Source organism: Aquila chrysaetos, chromosome Z, assembly GCF_900496995.4.
Source record: "Aquila chrysaetos chrysaetos chromosome Z, bAquChr1.4, whole genome shotgun sequence".
NCBI classification, from domain to species: domain Eukaryota; kingdom Metazoa; phylum Chordata; class Aves; order Accipitriformes; family Accipitridae; genus Aquila; species Aquila chrysaetos.
Genome location: NC_044030.1, coordinates 33,468,911 through 33,490,178, shown reverse-complemented (window position 1 = coordinate 33,490,178; position 21,268 = coordinate 33,468,911). Strand labels below are relative to the sequence as shown.

General features: G+C 39.0%; 1 protein-coding gene across 5 annotated transcripts in view; it reads right to left on the bottom strand.

Moving 5' to 3' along the window:
• The window catches only part of FSD1L (fibronectin type III and SPRY domain containing 1 like), a 36,863-nt gene that overhangs the window by 8,674 nt on the left and 6,921 nt on the right, over positions 1–21,268 (bottom strand). For 2 of the 5 annotated variants that reach the window (XM_030004535.1, XM_030004536.1), the window contains exons 4-10: positions 17,332–17,433; positions 14,359–14,381; positions 11,783–11,904; positions 8,150–8,359; positions 7,730–7,828; positions 5,843–5,969; positions 3,180–3,212 (exon numbers count right to left, since the gene is read on the bottom strand). In XM_030004535.1, coding sequence (XP_029860395.1) covers positions 3,180–3,212; positions 5,843–5,969; positions 7,730–7,828; positions 8,150–8,359; positions 11,783–11,904; positions 14,359–14,381; positions 17,332–17,433 — 716 coding nt within the window. Of the gene's footprint in view, positions 1–3,179; positions 3,213–5,224; positions 5,282–5,842; positions 5,970–7,729; positions 7,829–8,149; positions 8,360–11,782; positions 11,905–14,358; positions 14,382–17,331; positions 17,434–21,268 lie in introns of all 5 variants that reach the window. The other 3 variants (XM_030004537.1, XM_030004538.2, XM_041120858.1) reach the window with 2 other exon arrangements.

Here is a 21,268-nt window from a genome sequence, read left to right as displayed (position 1 = left end):
TGATTATATTAACTCTATCAAAGACTACACAAAAGAAAATTGTGTCACAATACATTGTGCTGAGAAGCACACAGCAAGTCCTCAAGAGTCACTACAAAATTTAAGAGTCTAATCCCAATCAAGAAAGTCTTAGATTTTCTAATCGTACTTTTCAAAAGCATTCTCAGGAAGCAACAGCAAAATAAATGGAAGACACACTTCACTCTGGAGAATACTCTAATGAGCAATCAGTCGCATAAAAGAATAATTTTCACCTAATGAGGTTTTCAAACATTTTACTTTACCTCAGTTATGCCCTCAAAAATAATTCCTAGCAATTTAACCATTAAACAAAATGAAGGCTATTTGCAAATTACAGTGAATATTAAGCCTCGGTAGCCAGGGAATCACATCTGGTTATTATTTTAAAGGCAATCAGTAGGAAAGAATTTTAACTTCTCAGAAATAGCTATGCAGTTTACAGTTTAATTTCATAGACCAAAAATTTTAAAAGTACAAAAGAAGTCTCTGAAATACACATGTGAAATAATTTTCAAATCCTCATCCTCTGTAGTCTATCACACATTAGCCTTAGAAGAGTTACCACACACAAAAGAAAGTTTTCTCTCCAACTTTGCCTTCAGCTGGTAAAGCTAATTGCTACTTAAATGTCTACTAATACAGTGAAGTTTAGCTTGTTGCGTTTCTGATTCAGTCAACACTGATTTCAAGCTTTCTGGAACTGTTCTCAAATACCATTTCATAAAGGGTTAGAAAATGTCCCTTTTGCCTAATACCTTCACTAAAATAAAGTCACATGGGAATCAAAAGCTGAGTTAGTATTAAGCTGTCATACATAAGCATGCTAGAATCTCTGGTTCGTCTTCATGACTAAATCTGTTTCATTCCAGTTACAGAAGTCTACAAGAAATCATTGATGAAAAGGTTGTCTACTTTAGCATCACCATTTAGCATATAAATTTGCCAGTACTGATCAGAAGACAGCTGAGCTTCTAAATTGCTTGCAAGAGTTACATGAAGGGGGTAAGCATATGTTGTGCAGGTGCACCACATCAAATGCTTTTGAATTTTGTTAACATGGAGGAAGCTATAATTTACTTACCAAAGAAAAAAGCAACAAGTGATAGCATGAAAAAAAGAAAAGGTAAAGCCAAGAATTAAAGCATAATTTCAGGAGGAACCATCACTCTTTGCAGATTCCATCCTGCTTCAAGTGCATCAGAGATGATTAACTCACACTGCCAACAAAAGCTGCTGAAATTTTCTATTAGATTCAGTATAAGTGAGTTACGCAGAAAGCAATGTGGCCATTTAGTGAATCACCAGAAGAAAAATATGCAGGTGCTTTGCTAGTATTTTCTCAAAGTTAGGGAGACATTAAAAGGTTCTCAATACTACTCATTTTGTTCAAGTCCTCTGTAAATGGCCACCACATGTGCTTTGTCCACTCAAAATCTTAACAGCCTTTATCAGTTCAGACAATGACATTGAATATTTGGCATAAAAGTTTGAAAAAACGGGTTTTGTTTGGTTTTCTTTTCTTCTCAGTGCTTAATTCTCCCTTCCAATAGGAAAAGGCAGGAAAATTTATAGCAGATAGTCAGTTTGGTTCCCATTTTCCCATACAACACAGTCTTCATTAGCTAGTATAGTAACTGATGCATTTCTTCCACTGTTCAGTGACCAGATATTCTCATCTTATGGTTAGGATTGTAGCCTACAGCACTGCAGTTAGTCTCAGTTTTCTTACCCATTTCAGCAAATAAAAAATATTCCAAGCAATATGTATTCTCTTTTGGAGAAGAAAGGTCAAGGAGGAATATCAGAAGTTATCCAGAGGCTTTTTTTCTACTCTAATAAATGTTATAGATCATTAAGCATTTTATTGCCATCATGTCTTTCCAACCTTTGAAAGCTTCACATTGGATGTTTAAAACAATTATACTGTAACTCTTTCACCAACTATGGAGCTAGCTTCAAGTTTTCCCTCTAATGCAGACAATATTGCACAGATACTCTTAACAGGAAACAAAAGCCTCCTGCAAGAATCAAAGCTCATCTGAATCTCTTGCTAGAAAAGGTCAGCCTGAGATGCAAAGTTGAACATGTGACCATGTCCTTCTACCAAAGCAAAGGCCAGAACTAGGGAAGTTCTTTACTGACAACCACAAAGAGAGTCCAAGGTATAAGACACCCAGAGTTTGTTGAGCAAGTAATGATATCTCCAAGGCAGTTTTAAAACTTAGTTTAGCAGAAATTGATACAATTTGTGTAGTAGAATTACTGACACTGCACAGCTCCAAGAGCTTGTTTTGCCTACACAAGCTTTTTTTTTTTTTACTGCTGATCTCAAGCCAAATATATACCCACCTGATGGATGAATACAGAGGAGTAGAACGTAGAAGAAATTAGGAACCTGGGCATTTGTTTTGGTCCCACAACTTCTAAACCAGTGAAAAAGAGCAAGAGAGCAAGAACAGGAGAAGTAATTTCTCAAACTGGAGTACTACTAGAAAAATAATGAAAAAAATTTACACTAAAAACCACAATTGCATAAGGAATAGGAGAGTATTTTAGCTGCCTTTACATATCAAAAAAGAGGCTCTCATTTGAACAATTAGTTCCACAAGTACAATTGCCATGAAGCTTTTTACACATGCCATCAGGCTAAACTTTATCCTCTTTGTAAGTGTAAAAACACTCACTTCTTTTCCTCTGATGTCTAGTAACAGCTATAGCACAAGTTTGGAGGCAAAAAGGTTTTCAGATTCAAAAATAAGAACTAAAACAATTGACGTTCTCAGAAAGGAGCTCTTTTCTGCATTTGTAAAAAATTTAGTGTGCCATCATGTGCCAGAAGATTAAGTAAGCATCAATATATCTGTAAGTAACAGGGATCTTTTTATCAACACTAGAATACATAATGCTCTTCCAATTATTGCAAATCAGGTCTCTCACACTAGGACGCATCCTTCCAGGTATATTGCTCTCTGGTCACTGGAAAATATATACATAATCTCTATGAATCCAAATTAAACTTCAAAATAATTTTTAAAAGCGTATGTGAACTGTTACTGATAAAGGCTATTAGATTTCTCACTACGTCAAGCAAAGGAAAGTACCATAGACTCCCAACAAAACCAGGAGCTAGATCCTAGGAATAAGAGGTATATCATCACCTTTTATTGCTCTTCAGCACAGGATTCTGGCCACTGTCAACAGAAATAAGTAGTCATTAAAGAACACCTCTATTAATACAGTAAATTATCCCCATTTTTTAGATGCCACTAAAACTTATTCTACCATGCTTCTGGCAGTATATGCCTATAAGGAAGGGATTTGTTCATAAATTATCTCAAGCGGTGCTCTTTATACTGAAAAGCACATGTTCAAAGTCAATTAATTGACTTTGAGGAAGAAGTAGCCAGCTCTGTGGACAAGGCAAGAGCAATGGACACTGTTCACACCTTGACTTTTGCAAGGCTTTTGACCCACTCCCACCTCAAAAGACTGGGTAGTGGGCCATAACAAGCGTGTACAGAACCAGTTGAACACCAGGCTCACAGCTACGGATAGTATTTTCCAGATGAGAGAATCCCACACAACAAGACAGGCTGGGGGACAACTGACGGAAGAGCAATTCTGCAGAAATGCAGTTGGGAGTCTTGGTGGACAACCAGAGCTGACAACAGGTGGACAACAACAGTGGGCAACACACTGCACTGTGCCCTTGTGGCAGAGGTGGCCAACCACATCCTCGGCTGTAGCAGCAAGACAGCAACCAGGAGGCCAAGGCAAGTGACTCTTCCTCTCAGTTTGGCACTTGTCAGACTGAGCCTGAAGACTTGTGTCCAGATCTGGGATCCTCAGGACTATAGAGTGACATACTAGAGCAAGTCCAGTGGAGGGCCAACAACACAACTAAGGGACTGGAACACAGGAAGACAATTGGGTTTGCTCAGCCTCAGGAAGGCAAGAGGTAATTACTGTCTTGAATGATGTAACAGGAAGGTACAGAGAAGACTGAGTCAAGACTGAGTCAGGCTTTTCTCAGAGGGGTACACACTGATAGCTGGGAGGCACCTGGTACTCATTGCACCACAGGAAATTCCAGTCAGATATCAGGATACTCCTCCCCTCCCATGAAAGTGGCCTGAAATAGAGGCCTAAGCAAGTTAACACACTCTTCATCCTTGGATCTATTCAAGGCTCAGCCAAAGTAGACTGATCTAGTGATGTTCTTCAAACCATATTCAGTGATTCTGAATAGCACACATCTAAGTGCCCAACACTTAATAATCTACCAAGAATTCTGCTGAAGTTACTTAAGTACTTTTCCTATATGAAAATAGTTGGTAAACATGTTTAGTGCTGCCACTTTTACAAGAGTTATGTTCCACTATCCGTTATCTTTTGCTATGAGGTTTGTTTCATTGGTACCTCTACCTCACCAGTGTGGGTTATAAGATAAATTCAACCACCACCTATATTACCAGTTTTATTTAACCTTATGCTTTTTCAAAAGGACAAAGCAGCCAGCCCTTTCCTTATTTTTTATAGTAGAAAAGCTTTCTATTCACCAGTACTGACCTGCAACACCACTAAACATAGAATTAGATCAGTTGCTTACTGACATTTACCTTATCTACTGTATTGGGTTTGCGTGGCAAGGTTTTGGTAGCAGGGGCACTGCAGGGGTAGCTTCTGTAAGAAGATGCCAGAAGCTGCCCCCACGTCAGACAGAGCCAATGCCAGCTGGGTCCAAAATGGACCCACCACTGGCCAAAGCTGAATCAGTGACAGTGGTAGTGTCACTGTGATAACATATCTAAGAAAGAGTAAGAACTGCTGTGCAAGAGCAGCTGGGAGACAGGAGTATAGCCAACCTGCACCCTGTGGAAGACCTCATCAGGGTAGGTGGATGTGCCCTGAAGGAAGCTGTAGCCCATGGATAGGTCACATTGGAGCAAGTTTGCTGGCAGGACCTGTCGCCCTATGTGGGACCCACACTGTAGCAGTCCATTCCTGAAGGATGCCCCGTGTGAAAAGGACCCACGCTGGAGCAGTTTCTGAAGGACTGCAGCCTGTGGGAAGGGCCCATGTTGGAGCAGTTTGTGAAGGACTGTCTCCCTTGGGTGGGACTCCATGCTGGAACAGGGGAAGAGTGCAAGGAAGAGGGAGCAGCAGAGACAACACATGGTGAACTCGCCATGACCCCCATTACCTGTCCCCCTGTGCTGCTTGCAGGGAGGAGGCAGAGAATTCAAGAGTGAAGTGGAGCCTGGGAAGAAGGGAGGGGTGAGGGCAAGGTATTTCAAGATTTGTTCTTATTTCTTATTATCCTACTATGACTTTTGATTGGTAGTAAGTTAATTTAAATTTCCCCAAGTCAAGTCTGTTTTGTCTGTGACAGTAATTGCACAATGATCTCCCTGTCCTTGTCTCAGACCCACGAAACCTTTTGTCATATTTTCTCTCTCACTGTCCAGCTGAAGAGGGAAAGAGCAGCTTGGTGGGCACCTGGTGGCTATTCAAGGTCAACCCACCACATCTACAAGTTATTCCAGTGCCTTGAATGATACCCTAACAAATGTATTTTAAAAATAATTAAATCCTATTTAATGATTAAGACACATTTCTAATAGCATCCATAAATAGCCTACACATCTGTGTCACAGAGAAAGGGAAATAAAAAAAATTAAAATTTCTTTGAGAGATTTCCAAATGAAAATTCCTTCGGTGTCCCACTGTCCTCAAGTGCTTTAATCCCCCCCTGCCCTCTTCCCTTAATTGCCAGACAAGACAACCCAGACAATGTAAATATATGCAAAACAGTTCTTACCTGCTTTTATTTTCTTTCCCTTTTATTTTTTCTTGGCCTTTGCCTCCAGTAGGATCCCATTCAACATAGGTATCTTCAACTTTCAAGTTCAGATGAGATGAAGTACTGTCCAAACTGAACACAAATGCTGATCCAGACAAAATGCAAAACAGTGAAATGGTATAATGCTCTCTCCCAACAGTGGCTATTCATAGAAAATTATAGAAGCTGTGGTAGAATTGTAGCAGAGCACTATTTGACTTAATAGAGGCACCAACTTTTTAGTGTGATGCTTGTAACCAAGGTAAGGAACCCTTTAAATAAAGCCTAACTACCTACCTTCAGTGCATAGGCTACACCAAAGTAAGTTTTTTCATCTTTATAATGCTGCAGTATCAGCAATTAAATTCAGCTAGTGCCTTCTGCTAGTTACAGCGTACTCCCTAGATTCTTACAATCACACACGATTTAAAAACGTATGCTTATTTTCAACACTCTGCAGCACTGACTCTCCAACAAGGTGTATATGATTAATAAGGATTGCAAACTTGGAGAATACTAAATTGACAGGGTAGCACATACAGGCAGAGTTGAACTGTGAAGTCAACTGCAGATACAAGAACAATAGAGTGTGCATGCAACTAGAAGAGACTTGGTATTTGTTGCAGCCAAGTCCTTCATCCAAGAAAACAAAACTAATAAACATCTTTAGGGAACTTAGTATGTTGTATTTACAGACTATTTTGTAAGTGTCCTAATGCCACCAGATATTATAGTCTTATTCTGAAAGAAAGTGTACTTGAGATTTTTAAGAGTTTAGACCTCAACAGTACACAAGTTTAAAAAACAATAAGGTAAGCACATGGACAAGGATACTGAGTTTCTATGGGCTGATTATTAAAGAAAGTAAACTAAACGTTCACACAGAAATAACGAAAATAATATGGGAAGCATGATAACTGCCCAAACAATCAAAATAAGAATTATTTTTCTGGTACTGAAGTAAGGAATGGAAGTGGCTAAATGGATACTATATGTCTGATGACTGTTGCTTAAGAGTATTAAAACTGCTTTAGAAAAGTTACCAAAATGCCCATCAGCTCATTCAAATTGCATATAGCTTTGTTTTCATAAAGTAACATTCACAAGTAACACAATTTATATTTTAATTATCCAGTTCATATCAGTCATTTTGCCCTTTACACGACAGACTTGGCTATAGTTAAAGCCTCAGGATCATTATCTCCACCATAGTAGTTAAAATGTGTGTTCTGTCACAAAACACCACTTCCAAGAAATTTTTCTTCTAGTTTAATTACAAAACGATGTTAAGAAGCCACCATCCTCAGACCAATTGATTATTAACACAATGACTTAAGAACTTCAGCAATTTGGAGCTGCCTATTTTTTTTTTTTTTTTTTTAATATTGACAGTGATTAGACTTTACAGGTACAAAGTCCAAAAAATCCTTTTCAGCAACTTTTATTTACAGAAAGCTATTACCTGTCACATGCCAAGTACCAATCACCAGCCAACTACACCAACAGTTTAGATGCTGTAAGAGTCCTACTGATGCTCAGCCACAAGGTTCACCTTCTCTTGCTATATGTTGGCATGATGTAGCGGCACATAATATTGTCAACCCACAGATCAAAACAATCAATGTCAAGCCCTGTTGGAAAAGTTACATCACTACCTCATTTTTAGTGTCTGAATGCTAGAAGGCCAGATTTGTGCCAATAAGGTTCTTAATCCTTTACAGAAATGATTGTTTTCCTTTTCACTTAGGACACATTTCAGCAGTGCTCATGCAGAAGCAGACTTAACATACAAGTTCATATAATGAAGGCAGAACAGTAAGCACAGGGTTTTCACTACATCTAAGGTTAGAGTCTTTCAAATTTTACCTTTGGTTTCCAGAGTCACAGGATCAGAGTATTCCCCTGCCACAGCTTTGTTGCAAGCTTGTACTCTAATGTTGATGTATTTTGTATCAAATTTCAGACCTAAAAAGTGAATGTTCAGAAACTTGAATTGATATTAATTACTGACAGTTTTTACAAGACTAAGATCTATTCTATGTAGCTATCTTCTATTAATCTCAATCTGCAAGTTTAAATATCAGTGTGAACTTCATTTAATACGATTTTTTATAAAACTTCAAAGTCAAAATAAAAGGCAGAGCCATTACTGTACGAAGCACCCAGGATTAATGTGAAACAATAGAAGCTTCATTACATACAGGAAAATGAGTATTTTGCAAGACTTCCAAGCATAAAGACTTATACCAATATTCTTGGTTTTGAAGTATAAAAAAAACCCTTTACCTGACAATGTATATTCAGTAGCTTTAATATAGTCTATCAGTTCCCAACGCTGTTCATCTTTTACTCGAGGAAGCCCATCAAAGTTGGTTTTCCTATACTCCAGTACAAAATGATCAATTCTGCTGTCTTCTTCAGGCATTTTCCACGATACTGTTATGCAGTTATCAGCAACCACACATGCTGCTAGATCTATCTCTGGAGGTTTAGGGACTGCAGAAAGACAAATATAGAGATCAGTTTAAAAAGAATGGACTGAATATTAATTTATTCTCCTTGGATGTATAGAGTTCAGAAGTTGCCCTTGGCCCAGTAACACTCATTCCTTTTAGAGGATCTATTCCATTAGCAAAGCATGATAGAAGACTAGGCATATCACTTTCACTTAGCATGCATTTTACAAAACGAGAAATACAAATTAGCTCTAGAGTGAACATTTGCATCACGTTTTCCAGATGTTTGTTTTGTCAGTAAGTTGGGGTGATCACCTTCTGGAAGCAGTAAGAAAGACATGCTACAATAGAGTGGACTTGGAATTACAAACCTACATTTAGAATAACACTACACAGGAAGAACATTAAGAAGCAAAGTTTTATTTGAGTCTTTGGAAGGTAAGTACAGCTGCAGCCCTCCAACGGTATCATTTAAGTTTACTTTCCTGACTACAGACAACTGTCAGTGTAAGTTTCCACTAGCCAGTCAGCAGTTGCCTAGTTTTCTTTCCTCTTCATCCTTTGTCTTGAAAGAAGGGGAAAGAATTCCTAAGATTCACTAAAGAAAAGACAGAACTTTTGTTTATAGACAATAGAAATCTACTTCCATGAAATCAAAGAGCACTCAGGTAACTGGAAAATGTTTTTCAAAAGAAGGTGTTTACATACTCTTCATAGTGTCCAAAGTACATTCAAGGAAGATTTTTGCTGGAGAAAGTGAAGATGTTTTATTGTGTGCAGTTTTTGGAGGAAGGATCAGCTTGAAATCTATATAAAGTGGCCTGCAAGTCAATGTATCAAGCAGGAACATCAAAAAGTACAATACTGATGCATCTGTGGAACTGACAGACCTGCAGATTTTGTTTGTTAAAAATCATCCCTCTTCATAACTCAAACCCTTAACTGTGTTGATCTGTATAGGTATGTCCCAGTGACCAAGTCCTATTACATACAGGTTGCCTTTATACAGTTGAAAACTATTTCTTGAACAGATTGTTAGCCATGAATCCCCTCCACAACGACTGATGACAATCAGCATCACATTAATTATGGTTGAGTCATTTAGAGATGTGTAATTTTACCATCTAGATTCAAACATCTCCTAGCTATAGCAGGACCACTAGAAGCAGAAGGCCTGGTTTGCTTTATGCACACTACTTCACATCCTTCCACACCCTCCCTTCATGATCCATTCAAATATTTTAACCTAGCACTACTGAAACGCACGCTTTTACCCCTCATATCCATGCAGTTTAAGCCAAGCAGGAATTACACTGAAACTGGTCGCAGAGGTTTAAAATGCTGAAGAACAAATAAGCACCACAGAAGAGACTGAAAGCAAAAGTATTCAAGTCTGTACTGGTTTTGGCTGGGACAGAGTTACATTTCTTCATAGAGGCTTGTATGGTGCTACACTTCAGATCTGTGATGAAAACAGTTTTGGTAACACAGGGGTTTCTAGCTATTGCTGAGCAGCATCAAGGCCTTTTCTGTTTCTCATGCTGCCCAATCAGCAAGTAGACTGGGGGTTCACAAGAAGCTGGGAGGGGACACAGCCAGGACAGCTGACCCCAACTAACCACAGGGATATCCCACACCATATGACATCATGCTCAGCAATAAAAGCTGGGGGAAGGAGGAAGGGAGGGACCTTCAGAGTCATGGCATTTTGTCTTCCCAAATAACCGTTACACATGATGAAGCCTTGCTTTCCCGGACACAGCTGAACATTTGCCTGTCAATGGGAAGTAGCAAATGAATTCACTTACGCACACAGCTTTTGCTTCACCTATTAAACTGTCTTTATCTCAACCCACAAGTTTTCTCACGTTTATCCTTCTGGTTCTCTTCCTCATCCCACCACAGCAGAGGAGAGTGTGCAAGCAGCTGTGTGGTGCTTAGCTACCCACTGGCATTAAACCACAACAAATTCTCAAGTGTTAATCACATGCAGTTGCCATCAAATTTCAAAGTCATCCAACAATTCTTTGAGAATAATATCAGTAAGATCTCTTCTTAGGCAAAAGAAAAATTAAGATGAAGACAAGTATTTCAGAACATATACCTCTAAGTTTAGCTACCTACTCCCATTATTTTTGTCATGGTATAACATACGAGATAAAGAATCTCCCACATGTTTGGAGTGACCATACTTCTGGCAAGCAGTGATCAAATGCGTGCACTACCACAACACCAAACCTGTTTTCAATTCCCACACTAGGACATCAGTATGAAGGTCTGTCAGTGCTCAGTGCAATTTTGCCTGCAACAGTTTGAGCTATAGTATTTGGTGTCAGAGTAATTTGATAGCTTGGCACTACAGTAGAAGAAAGGAAGACTGATACCCAGACACTTAATTTTTCTGTCTACAAATCAAAGGCACAAACAATTTAAAGTCCTGCATATTTGATACGGAAAGTGCATGTACAAGAAAGGTCATACTAAATAATATCTTCATCTAGATATAAGACTTTGTTCATGCTTGCCATTATATCTTTGCACTCCCATTCCTGATAAACAGGTACACTGTGATCAGCTTACCTACCTTGTTCCTTTATCTATGACATAGAGCAATGATTGCCGCCCAGAGTCTAAGACTAAAAGGTGAATTTCTGTCTAGACACTCCTAGTTGACCACTAGGAATAATGTTGGTAGTTTACTACACCTGCTACCACATACAGTATCTGCATCATACTAGATAAATGGGCAGAAATGTAAACTGATGCTGCCAAGTCCTTAACATATTTGTATTAGCGACCTAGAGATGAAACAATTTACATCCCTGCTAGCATTACTCTTGTCAATATATTATTGGTATTAGTCAAGGGCAAAGAAGTTTAAATAGGAAAGCAATATCAATAAAAAGACATTAAAGACATATACTGCACCTAAGTTTACTTTCAAACATTAACAAATAGATGCATCAATACACATTTTGTATTACAGTAATATCACTGCCCTAGTAGATTATCCCTCTCTTGCATTTCAGACCATATCACCACTCTTGTAAGCAACATATTACCTTACAGTTCCATGCATAACTACTGCAGAAGACTAGGACTTTGGAGTGTTACTGAGCATCAAGCTAGCAGGTACAGTCTTGAGAAACTTAAAATAACTTCAGGAAGTACAAAGGAACTGACAACTCAAGAAAAAACATGGTCTGGAAGACTCATTCTTGCTTCTGAGATCAATGTTATTTTCTGAAATGCTGTATTATGTAGAAATTAACACAATATAAATAGAAAACTCTTTTACCCTCAAGGTATTCAGCATGACATCCAATGAATAAGAATGAATTTAGGTACTCTGAAAATTTGCTCATTAGGGTGCAAGAGGTATGCTTTTGTTTTGTTTATTTGTTTTAAATATAGTAAATTGTTCATGTATTAACAAATTAAACTCACTGTATACAGTTTTTACCTGGCAAAAACTTTACAGCCTCGAGCATCCGCCTTTCCAGAGCGAAGTCCACCATCAAATGAGTCATACTATCACTGACCTTTGGTTTCAGAGAGATACGGAACGCTGAAGCCATTGTGACTCTAAAGTCAAGAAAGCAGCATTAGCAAAATGTATTTTGCATTGTTTAAGTCCTATAGCCATTTTCAAAAACAGCAATCAGATAATCTGTATTGTTAATGTCAAACTGTTAGCCAAAATACTGATCAAAGACCAGAACATTCTTCTAACAGATAACTGTTTACCATTTAGCACAGACTCCAAAACAGAAACTTTTGCTAATGTGACTGTCTCAAAGAGAACATGGTGCCAGCTTCCAGTTATTCCATATTACTAGAAAAAGAAATACTAGGAGTGACTAGAGAAGAGCTTAAAACTTCTTTTACTAGTGAAAAAGACCTTGAATAAGAGACAAAACAAAACTCATATCACTTTACACAAAATCAGGAAGTATGAAAACCTCAAGCACTGCAGAATCAGGATCATGTTTTATATACTTCAAAATTTGAAGCTTAAACCTTTAGTTTAAAAAGGTCCAAAGACTTTCCTGCTTGACAAGACCCACTCATTACCTCCAAAGTGCATTTTCACGTTAGATATTGCTCAGGAGCCATTTATAAATAGCAGTGAACAAGCTGAATATTCTGATTTCATGTCTACCTCTGAACTTATCAGGGGATGAAGAAATGGTTAAGTTGCAGACACCATATTGCTTTGGAACATGCAAGTATCAGATCCTTCTTACAAGATACACTGAAGCACAGGTCCCATTACCACTTCTGAAATCTTAGCTTAGTCCTTATTCTGAATACTCCTAAGACACTCCTGGACTCCATCAACTACACCACCAAAACAAGGAGGACAAGTCTCTTGTACAGTTCTGTACTCTGAAAACATCAGGCCCCACAGCAGAATTTGAATAACATTGATTCAGACAGCACACAGGTCCTAACTCCTGCTTTAAAAAAAGATATTCTTAACTAGAAAGTAATATACACACCACAAAAAGTTAACTGCTAACACTTGTATCCAATTTACACCCACAGATCTGTGGCACCTTTAGAACACCTAATAGCTCACAGGAAGTGATACACTAAGTACTTCACTAGTATTGTGTACTAACTACAGGTACATTAAAGAATGGTGAAAAACAAAAAAATCAGGTAGTGAAGAAGGGGGAGGAAATATGAAGTTGAGTATTAAAGATAGAAGCATTACAATTTTGGGATATAAGACAATTATGACACTGAACTGAACATCATAAGAGACAGGTCAATTGATTTCCCAAGACAGAGTTGATGTTCTGAATTCAGTATGGGCTGCCTAGCAGATTCCACTGTTTGGCCAGATGGATAGAGTAAACCTTAAGGAAGGATAATCCTCTGATTAGCAGTAAGAGAACACTGAGTAGTCAGCTTCAGACAGCTTTTTAACTTCTGTTTAGACACCGATCTTAGACAGAGAACCAGCCACAATTGGTTCAAAAGGATTAAATCACACAGCACTTCAAGAAACTGGAAGAGTAAGAGGATGCTTATCACAGATAAAAAGTATTAAGATTCCTATCACTGCCACTATCCCTCTGATTTGTTAAGGACACTAAATCTTTACCCTTGAAAAGTGAAGATTAATTTCTCTAGCAACTACTCATTTTACGGAAAGCTTCAGAGAATTTAGACAATCAGACCCTTCCTTGAAAACCTGTAAATTCAAAGCCAACCTATTTGGTTCTTGAGAGCAACATGCGCTAGAAACACCCTGTGAGCTGTCTTTCAAAATATTATGCACATCGTAGTGAGTTTTCTGAACCAGAAGGTCAGACTCTCAGAATATAGTTATTCTTCCAAGTGAAGAAAAACTGCTTTAGCATTTATTTTGAAACGGTAAAGTTTTGCTTTCTAAACAATAGTTTGAAGACATAGTTCAAAGAAACAGCAATTTCACTAACATTAGCAAGTGATGTCACCAGAATTATTTCAACAGCTACAAGACCTTTTACATTCAAAAGGAAAATTAGCTAGCAAAAGTCTGTAAGTACTTAAAAACCCCCAAACAACAAGATTCTCCCATAATTTAAAGGGGCAGAGTCAGCTTGAAACATTATTAAATTTCACCCATCGGGTATAATAAATCAGAAGTTTACTATTAATAATAATTAATGATGTATTGTCTTAACAACAAAACCACACAAAACCACACAAACCACACAAACCACACAAACCACACAAACCACACAAACCACACAAACCACACAAACCACACAAAACCACACAAAACCACCAATAGCTGCTGCAGAGCTCTACTTCCCTGCATTAAAAACATCTTTCCCTTTACCAAGGTATGAAAGGCCAACAGTCAGCAAGGAAAAACACTACATGAGAGGCATAGAAGTTTTTAGTTCTCTCTCAAAAGTTGTGATGTAACAACACTTAGGAAAAAGTCGATGAATTTAATTTAAGCTATGACTTTCAAAATAAATGGATTTTCAAGGATAAGGTTAATTCAAAGACACAAAAGCAATAGACTTTGTACTGTACCTATCTTTGATCTGTCTGGCAGCCTTGATGCATGTCAGGAAGAAAAAGAAAAAGTAGTTAGTATTTCCATGCAAGTATCAATTGCAGTAACATGCAAGAAGGCTGAGAACAATTTCAGCTGTATTGCTCAGATTTAAAGATCAAAATGAGTTTCACATTTCCATCAAAATAAGTTTTCCCATAAAGCATGTTAATAGTATTGGTTAGAACTGCAACAAGTATCACCTGGGAAAAAAAATTCTCAAGAACCACACCAAACCAATTCCAAATTACTCAACATCCTGGGTGTGACTTTGTCTCTTCAGAATTCTCTTAATCAGTTAAGTTACTCTCCATCACGTTTTAAAAGAGCTAAACGACCAAGTACATAAAATTCAACTACCCATGGTATTTTCTGTGAAACTAAAGTGCTTAGTAGTGGCATGTAACCATACCTGACTTGTCTGGCTATATATCATAGGAAGTACACTCTGACAAACAAGAAAAAATAGGACTTGCTTTAATTTTTCCTCTGAAAGTTATTGTACTATTCTGACAATAATTCCTAAAAGGCTCTCTCCATATGTCACTATTCAAAACCACAGAACATAGTTTTTCCCAGCATTTAAATGATACTGCTGAAGCAGATGCAGAAGTGGTGATGGCATATTTCAAAGATAACCATTAAGTGGCATTTGGGAAGACAAAATCCCTGCCCTTCTCTAAGAGGAACTGCAAACCTAAGACAAAATGGGATGGCTTAGTTAGGTCTGTTGAATCCATGCTCAGAGTTAACATTGCTAATTGATCTAGTTACCATTCAGCTGAAATACTCTCCCTTCCAAACAGGAGACAAGAAACATCAGGCAGCTTCCCAGTTTAAAGGCAAACAGAAGTGGAGGACTTTCAAATTTTTCATTAACTATAAAGCAAGCTCAATGAACCCCCCCCCCCCCCCCCCCCAAAAAAAAAAATCACTACTGTCCCTGCTATAAAACCGATTTTGTATTCCCAAAGCGGGAAGCAGAATAAACCCCAAGTGTTTACAAATAATTTAGCTTAAGAGGTAGCTTTGTTTTACCCCAAACCAAAGTTATTGTAGGAACAACTGACGGATTTTTCCTACATGACAGCTGTAGACAAAGCAGCTAACAGCTACTTAAAAACAAAAGCCTTCTTCATAACCTCTACACCTTGTGGAATATGTGGTAGCCAGGACTCAATGAACAGTCTTTTGCAAGACAGTCCTGGCTTAACTCCTTTGAATTCAGTTTTTTTCCAGGCTACTGACAAAGAAGGGTAACAGCCAATCTCAGATTAGCTGCCCAGCAGTGTCAAATCACATCCTATCTAACCACTGAACCTTATCTAACACACTAACCCTCCTGTGTGCTAGCATTCATGTTCTTCTGACTTCCAGGTAAGCCAATTCAACAAATAAAGCCACTAAAAATCTAATATAGAAAAAAAATTTACAAAAATAATCTTAGTTTAGTCTTACACTAGTTTCTCCTGAACTGATTTACTAGAGGATCTGAAGAAAATTTGTGTCAATAGAAGAGAGTCAGGGCCAGAGCTGCCCTTTCAGGAACACTTGGTATTCCCATTAGCAGAGCAATAGATTCAGCTAGCTAATAGCCAAGGCAATTACCTTAAAATGCCATATCTGAAGGCAAATTTACAAGCGCAAGCCAGTATAATACAAGTTTCAAACCCTAGATATTAGAGTTCACTCAATTGGATTTCAGTATCTTAAGCCTCAGACTCCAAATTTAGATAGATTTCCCCCCCAAACACTCAAATAATTTTCCTTAATGTATTTGATTGAAAAAAAGCATGAGATATCTGAAGAGAAACTACTTACATTAAATTCAAAGCTACATTCTGCATAGTGCTCAAGAGCTAACTTAATTTTTACACATCACTATGACAAGACAGAAATGACAACTCAAACTGAAGTGCTAAAAAAAAATATTCAGTTTAGAAACTGTCACTCTTCAAGGCAAATAAATCAAAGCTGACACTCAGGAAGTACAACAGCAAACGTTGCCAAAAGGTATAACTAACAGAGTAACACAACTTTTCTGCCTGGTCTTTTAGAATAATTTGTGTCCTTGTTCCTGTTAAAAAGCAGAAAGGCAAAAGTAATTGAGTCTTGGATTTGGCGTGGCTGACCCCACTACTAACACTAGGATTATTACAGCAAGCCTAGTGTACCCAGTCAGTGTCTATGTAGAACTGTTTTATTAATTCGTAAGTATATTCTTCCAGTTAGATACATGTTGCCTTATTTACAAGTCTGCTGTGTTAAAGTACACATTATTCGTACTGGAATCACAATGCGATGCCCAAATCAGGCTCTTGCCTACACAGTATACAAACGCATTATGTTTTGGGGAATAGAGGAAGAGCTGCCCTGAATTCAGTTTCATAACATCTTTCAGGACAGCTATAGAGTTCACAGTTGCAAATTAAAGATCCACAGCTTGCATGAACTTCTGCAAAACAAACATCTTGTCATCCGCAGATGGCTGCGGCTAGAATACAGAGACTCTCTACAAGTGTCATGTAACAGTGCTGGGCAACCAATGGGTCACTTGCCATGGCTTTAAGTGCTGGTCATCACACATTTTGTAAGTCTTGGTTTGGTTTTATAGATGTATTTCACCCTCACTTTCTGCGTTTGCTTACCCAGCATCAGTGCAAGTTTGCTTAACACTGACAGTTGTCCAAGAGAAGGTATTCCTTTCCCTCCCCCCCCCAACTCTATATGAGAAAAAACTTATTTTATTAGAGATTGCATAAAAATTCAAGACTATAGTGCTTGACTTGGCCTCCTCAACAGAGCATTAACTGTATTTTTATATGCCTCTCTATCCTTACTCTCAGTATTCCTGCTAAGTTTGCAGCATCCAGTACAGTAATGCAAAGGATATTTCAAATTGAGACAAATACCAACATCTGCCTTATGCACATCCATTCAATGTTTTCTACCTGTAAGAATTTCACAGGGTCCTTTATGTCCAGCGACTGCGCAGCAAGTTCCAGCAGCTCTTCAGAACTCTCTAGGGCATCACTACACTGGCTAAGCTGATCCTGAAGCAAAAACAGAAAGAAAGAGTAATTTGATGTACTCACATTTAAAAAAAGGTTTATAAACTACCAGTACTAGAATTACACGGCTTTTCTGTGCATTTGTAACAGCTTATTACCTTATCTAATCAAAGCTATTACCTCTGACACATGGTGTTAACTAGAACTTCACTGTGCTTGACAAGTACACAGTGATACATGACACATCCTGTAAATCCAGAGGGGAAACAGTTGGGTAGGTGCTGAAGTCTGATTTAAAAGCCAGACTTCATATTAAGGCCTATTTCTCCCAACATCAGGATTTCGAATCAAAGAAATGCTTACATCTGTGCGTGCCACAATTTCTATTTACAGAACTGCACTTCATCAGTGAACCAATACTGTTTAATGTAGCAGTAGCCTCGAAAAAGGCAATGATTTTAGCCCCAACCAGCTCTAGAACTGTCACGAGACAACCCTGAAAAATCAATATTGCTATATAACAAATGGGGATAGTAGCAGAAGGGGAACAGAGGAAGAGGGGCAGAACATAAATTTCTATCAGGGTTATCTAAAACTCTATCATTAGTAAACTACCATTCCCAGTACATAAAACACTCCACAGAGAACTTCCGGTATTACATACAATGGGTATATCCCTAAAAAGATTAGTTTTGAATACACTGCAGGATCCTAAACATATTGTAGGTTAAACAAGATGCACATTTTAAACCCACCAGCAGCTTTTGCATTGCCATTCAACCTACAGCTGTTTTTCTACTCATGTGATACCGTAACACCTAAGAACAAGTCAACAGCAAGTAGTTACTTTTCTTTAAAACACTTCAGGAAAGACAGCTTGCTCTAAAGTAGTCACTGTCTCAAAAGCAGTACATCATCTTCAAGAACAGACTGGTCTCAAGCACTTCAGAAGCTTAACTAGTTTTGGCAAGAGTGGTGAGTTGACCTGGGCCAGCTGCCCCTCAGATTTACTGTTCGAGGATAAAATAGCAACAAGGAAACCATCCAACAGCTAGAAGTTTGTACACAGTTTCCAGATAACTTCTGAAGCATGCCATTAACACAAGCTGTCATTCATCTAATACAGCTGCTCTCCTCTTTGGAGGATATCCAATGCTGCCAAACTCAGATATACCATGATACTGGCAAAACATCCCAGGCGAACACCTCAAAAGAGAGAAGCAAATGCCAGAGGCATTTTCAAACAGCTTTGCAGAAATGACACGGTAACTTGATGCTTCCATTAGCATCTTGTGAGATGCAATTGCATTTGGGAGTTAAAAATAAATACTTTAGTGTCATTAAAATACACTGCCCCAAAATGAAGCAATGTATTTTCAAAGCAAGGGTTTAAGGAGAATTTCTAATTTTTGGCCTTGACTTCCAAATTATTTGGGAGGGATCAGTCTAAATATTAAATCCTCACCCTTTTCCACCATTATGTAGCCCCAGTATTTTAAGTTACAGCTTATTCTCAACAAGAGCATCTAGTCAACCACAGACGACTAACTACAGCACAAGCACTTTAAGAGGACAATAAATTAAGCAAGTCCATTCCTTTAAACAGGATGTTTAGCCCTCACTGAAGTTCCTTGGTTTCCTCATGCAAAGTTAACTTTCAGTTCCAGTCAAAAGATAATGGCTTGGATTAATACATTCAATGCAACAGTTTTCATCTGTTAGTTCAGTTTGGTAGATTGACTGTTGGGAAAACCACTCTTGCAGTGCCTCAGTTACAGAGGAAGCTTGGTCTTTCATCAAATAAAGAGAATGTCCTCTGGGTCTGTAGTTAAGAGAACAGCCTCAGCTGAAGGACAAGTAGGACACTTAACAACTGTGTCGGTGATCTGTAACATTCCACTTGTCTTCATCCTCTTCTGACAAACTAGGAGCTCAGCTGTTCAACACAGATACTGGGCAGCAATTCTTGGTACAGCTGTACCACACTGACAAGCTTTCAGAAGAACTTGGCTCAACCATACCTGAGCTTGATCAAATCAGATTAACTAACAGAAAATTAACAGATATTAACATGAAATTTCAATAGTCAACTCAAACTGCCAGATGAGTAACTATCAAAACAGTTTTCAGTTCCAGAATAATTTTTTGCAAGATTAACTTCAGTTTTTCTTCACTAGAAGGTAGCATAATTGATACATGCCACAGCCAATTTTCTCCTGTGGGCTGTTCATTGAGAAGCACTTACTCTTTAAGCATTTAAGTCCTAAGTGTCTCTGGATGTGGGTAGACCTCCATCTGTTGAGAAACTTCAGAAGGACTTAAAGCAGACATATGGGGAGAAAGATTAAATTGGAGGTGGAAAAGTGCACTCAAGTCCTTTACTTAACTTGTGCACTCAGAAGTTCTGGAATGTTTTACACCCAGTCTTTAAGTATGAACATAAACCAGACTTTATAAGGAAGCCTATGAAATTTCAGGAAACCACTTCTAGAACTTCATGAAACTGACTAGACATGAGGAGGTGGGTTTTTTCAGGAACAAACATCTTCCTTATTGCTCTGCATAAGCAAAAAGAACTAGACAGAAGAATGCTGCAGCTAGGACCATTTAAAGAAAAAAGCTTTGGTGGGTTGACCCTGGCTGGGTGCCAGGTGCCCACCAAAGCCACCCTATCACTCCCCCTCCTCAACTGGACAGGGGAGAGAAAATATAACAAAGGGCTCATTGGTCAACATAAGGACAAGGTAATTCACTAATTACCATCAAAGGCAAAACAGACTCGACTTGGGGAAAATTAACTTAAAATTATTACCGATCAAACCAGAGTATGGTAATGAGAAATAAAACCAAATCTCAAAACACCTTCCCTTCACCCCTCCCTTTTTCCTGGGCACAGCTTCATTCCCAAATTCTCTACCTCCTCCCCCTGCAGCAGCGCAGTGGGATGGGGAATAGGGGTTGTGGTCAGTTCATCACACATTGTCTCTGCCGCTCCTTCCTCCTCAAGAGGCAGGACTCCTCGCTCTTCCCCTGCTTCAGGATGGGGTCCCTCCCACAGGAGACAGCTCTCCATGAACTGCTCCAGCATGGGTCCCTTCCACAGGGTGCAGTCCTTCAGGCACAGACTGCTCCAGGGTGCGTCCCCCGCAGGGTCACAAGTCCAACCAGCAAACCTGCTCCAGTGTGGGCTCCTCTCTCCACAGATCCACAGGTCTTGCCAGGAGCCTGATCCAGCGTGGGCTTCCCACAGGGACACAGCCTCCTTTGGGCAACCACCTGCTCTGGTGTGGGTTCCTCCACGGGCTGCAAGTGGATATCTGCTCCACCGTGGACCTCCATGGGCTGCAGGGGACAGCCTGCCTCACCATGGTCTTCAGCACGGGCTGCAAGGGAATCTCTGCTCTGGCACCTGGAGCACCTCCTCCCCCTCCTTCTTCACTGACCTTGGTGTCTGCAGAGTTGTTTCACATGTTTGCGCTCCTCTCTCCAGCTGCAGTTTCTCTTCCCACAGCAACTTTTTTTCTCCTTCTTAAATATGTTGTCACAGAGGTGCTACCACTGTCGCTGACTGGCTTGACCTTGGCCAGCAGCGGGTCCATCCTGGAGCCAGCTGGCATTGGCTCTGTCAGACATAGGGGAAGCTTCCAGCAGCTTCTCACAGAAGCCAGTCCTGTAGCCCCCCCCACTACCAAAACCTTGCCACACAAACCCAATACAAAGCTAGAGAAACAACTTCTGCTTAAAAGATATAACTGTGCTCTGGCCCCATGCAATTAGACTTTCTGAAAGCTAGAGCCAGCTTGCCACAGGCTACTGGAAAAACATAGACCTTATAAATGTTTCACAATGTTACATTTTTGTTTGTTTCTCTGAAACC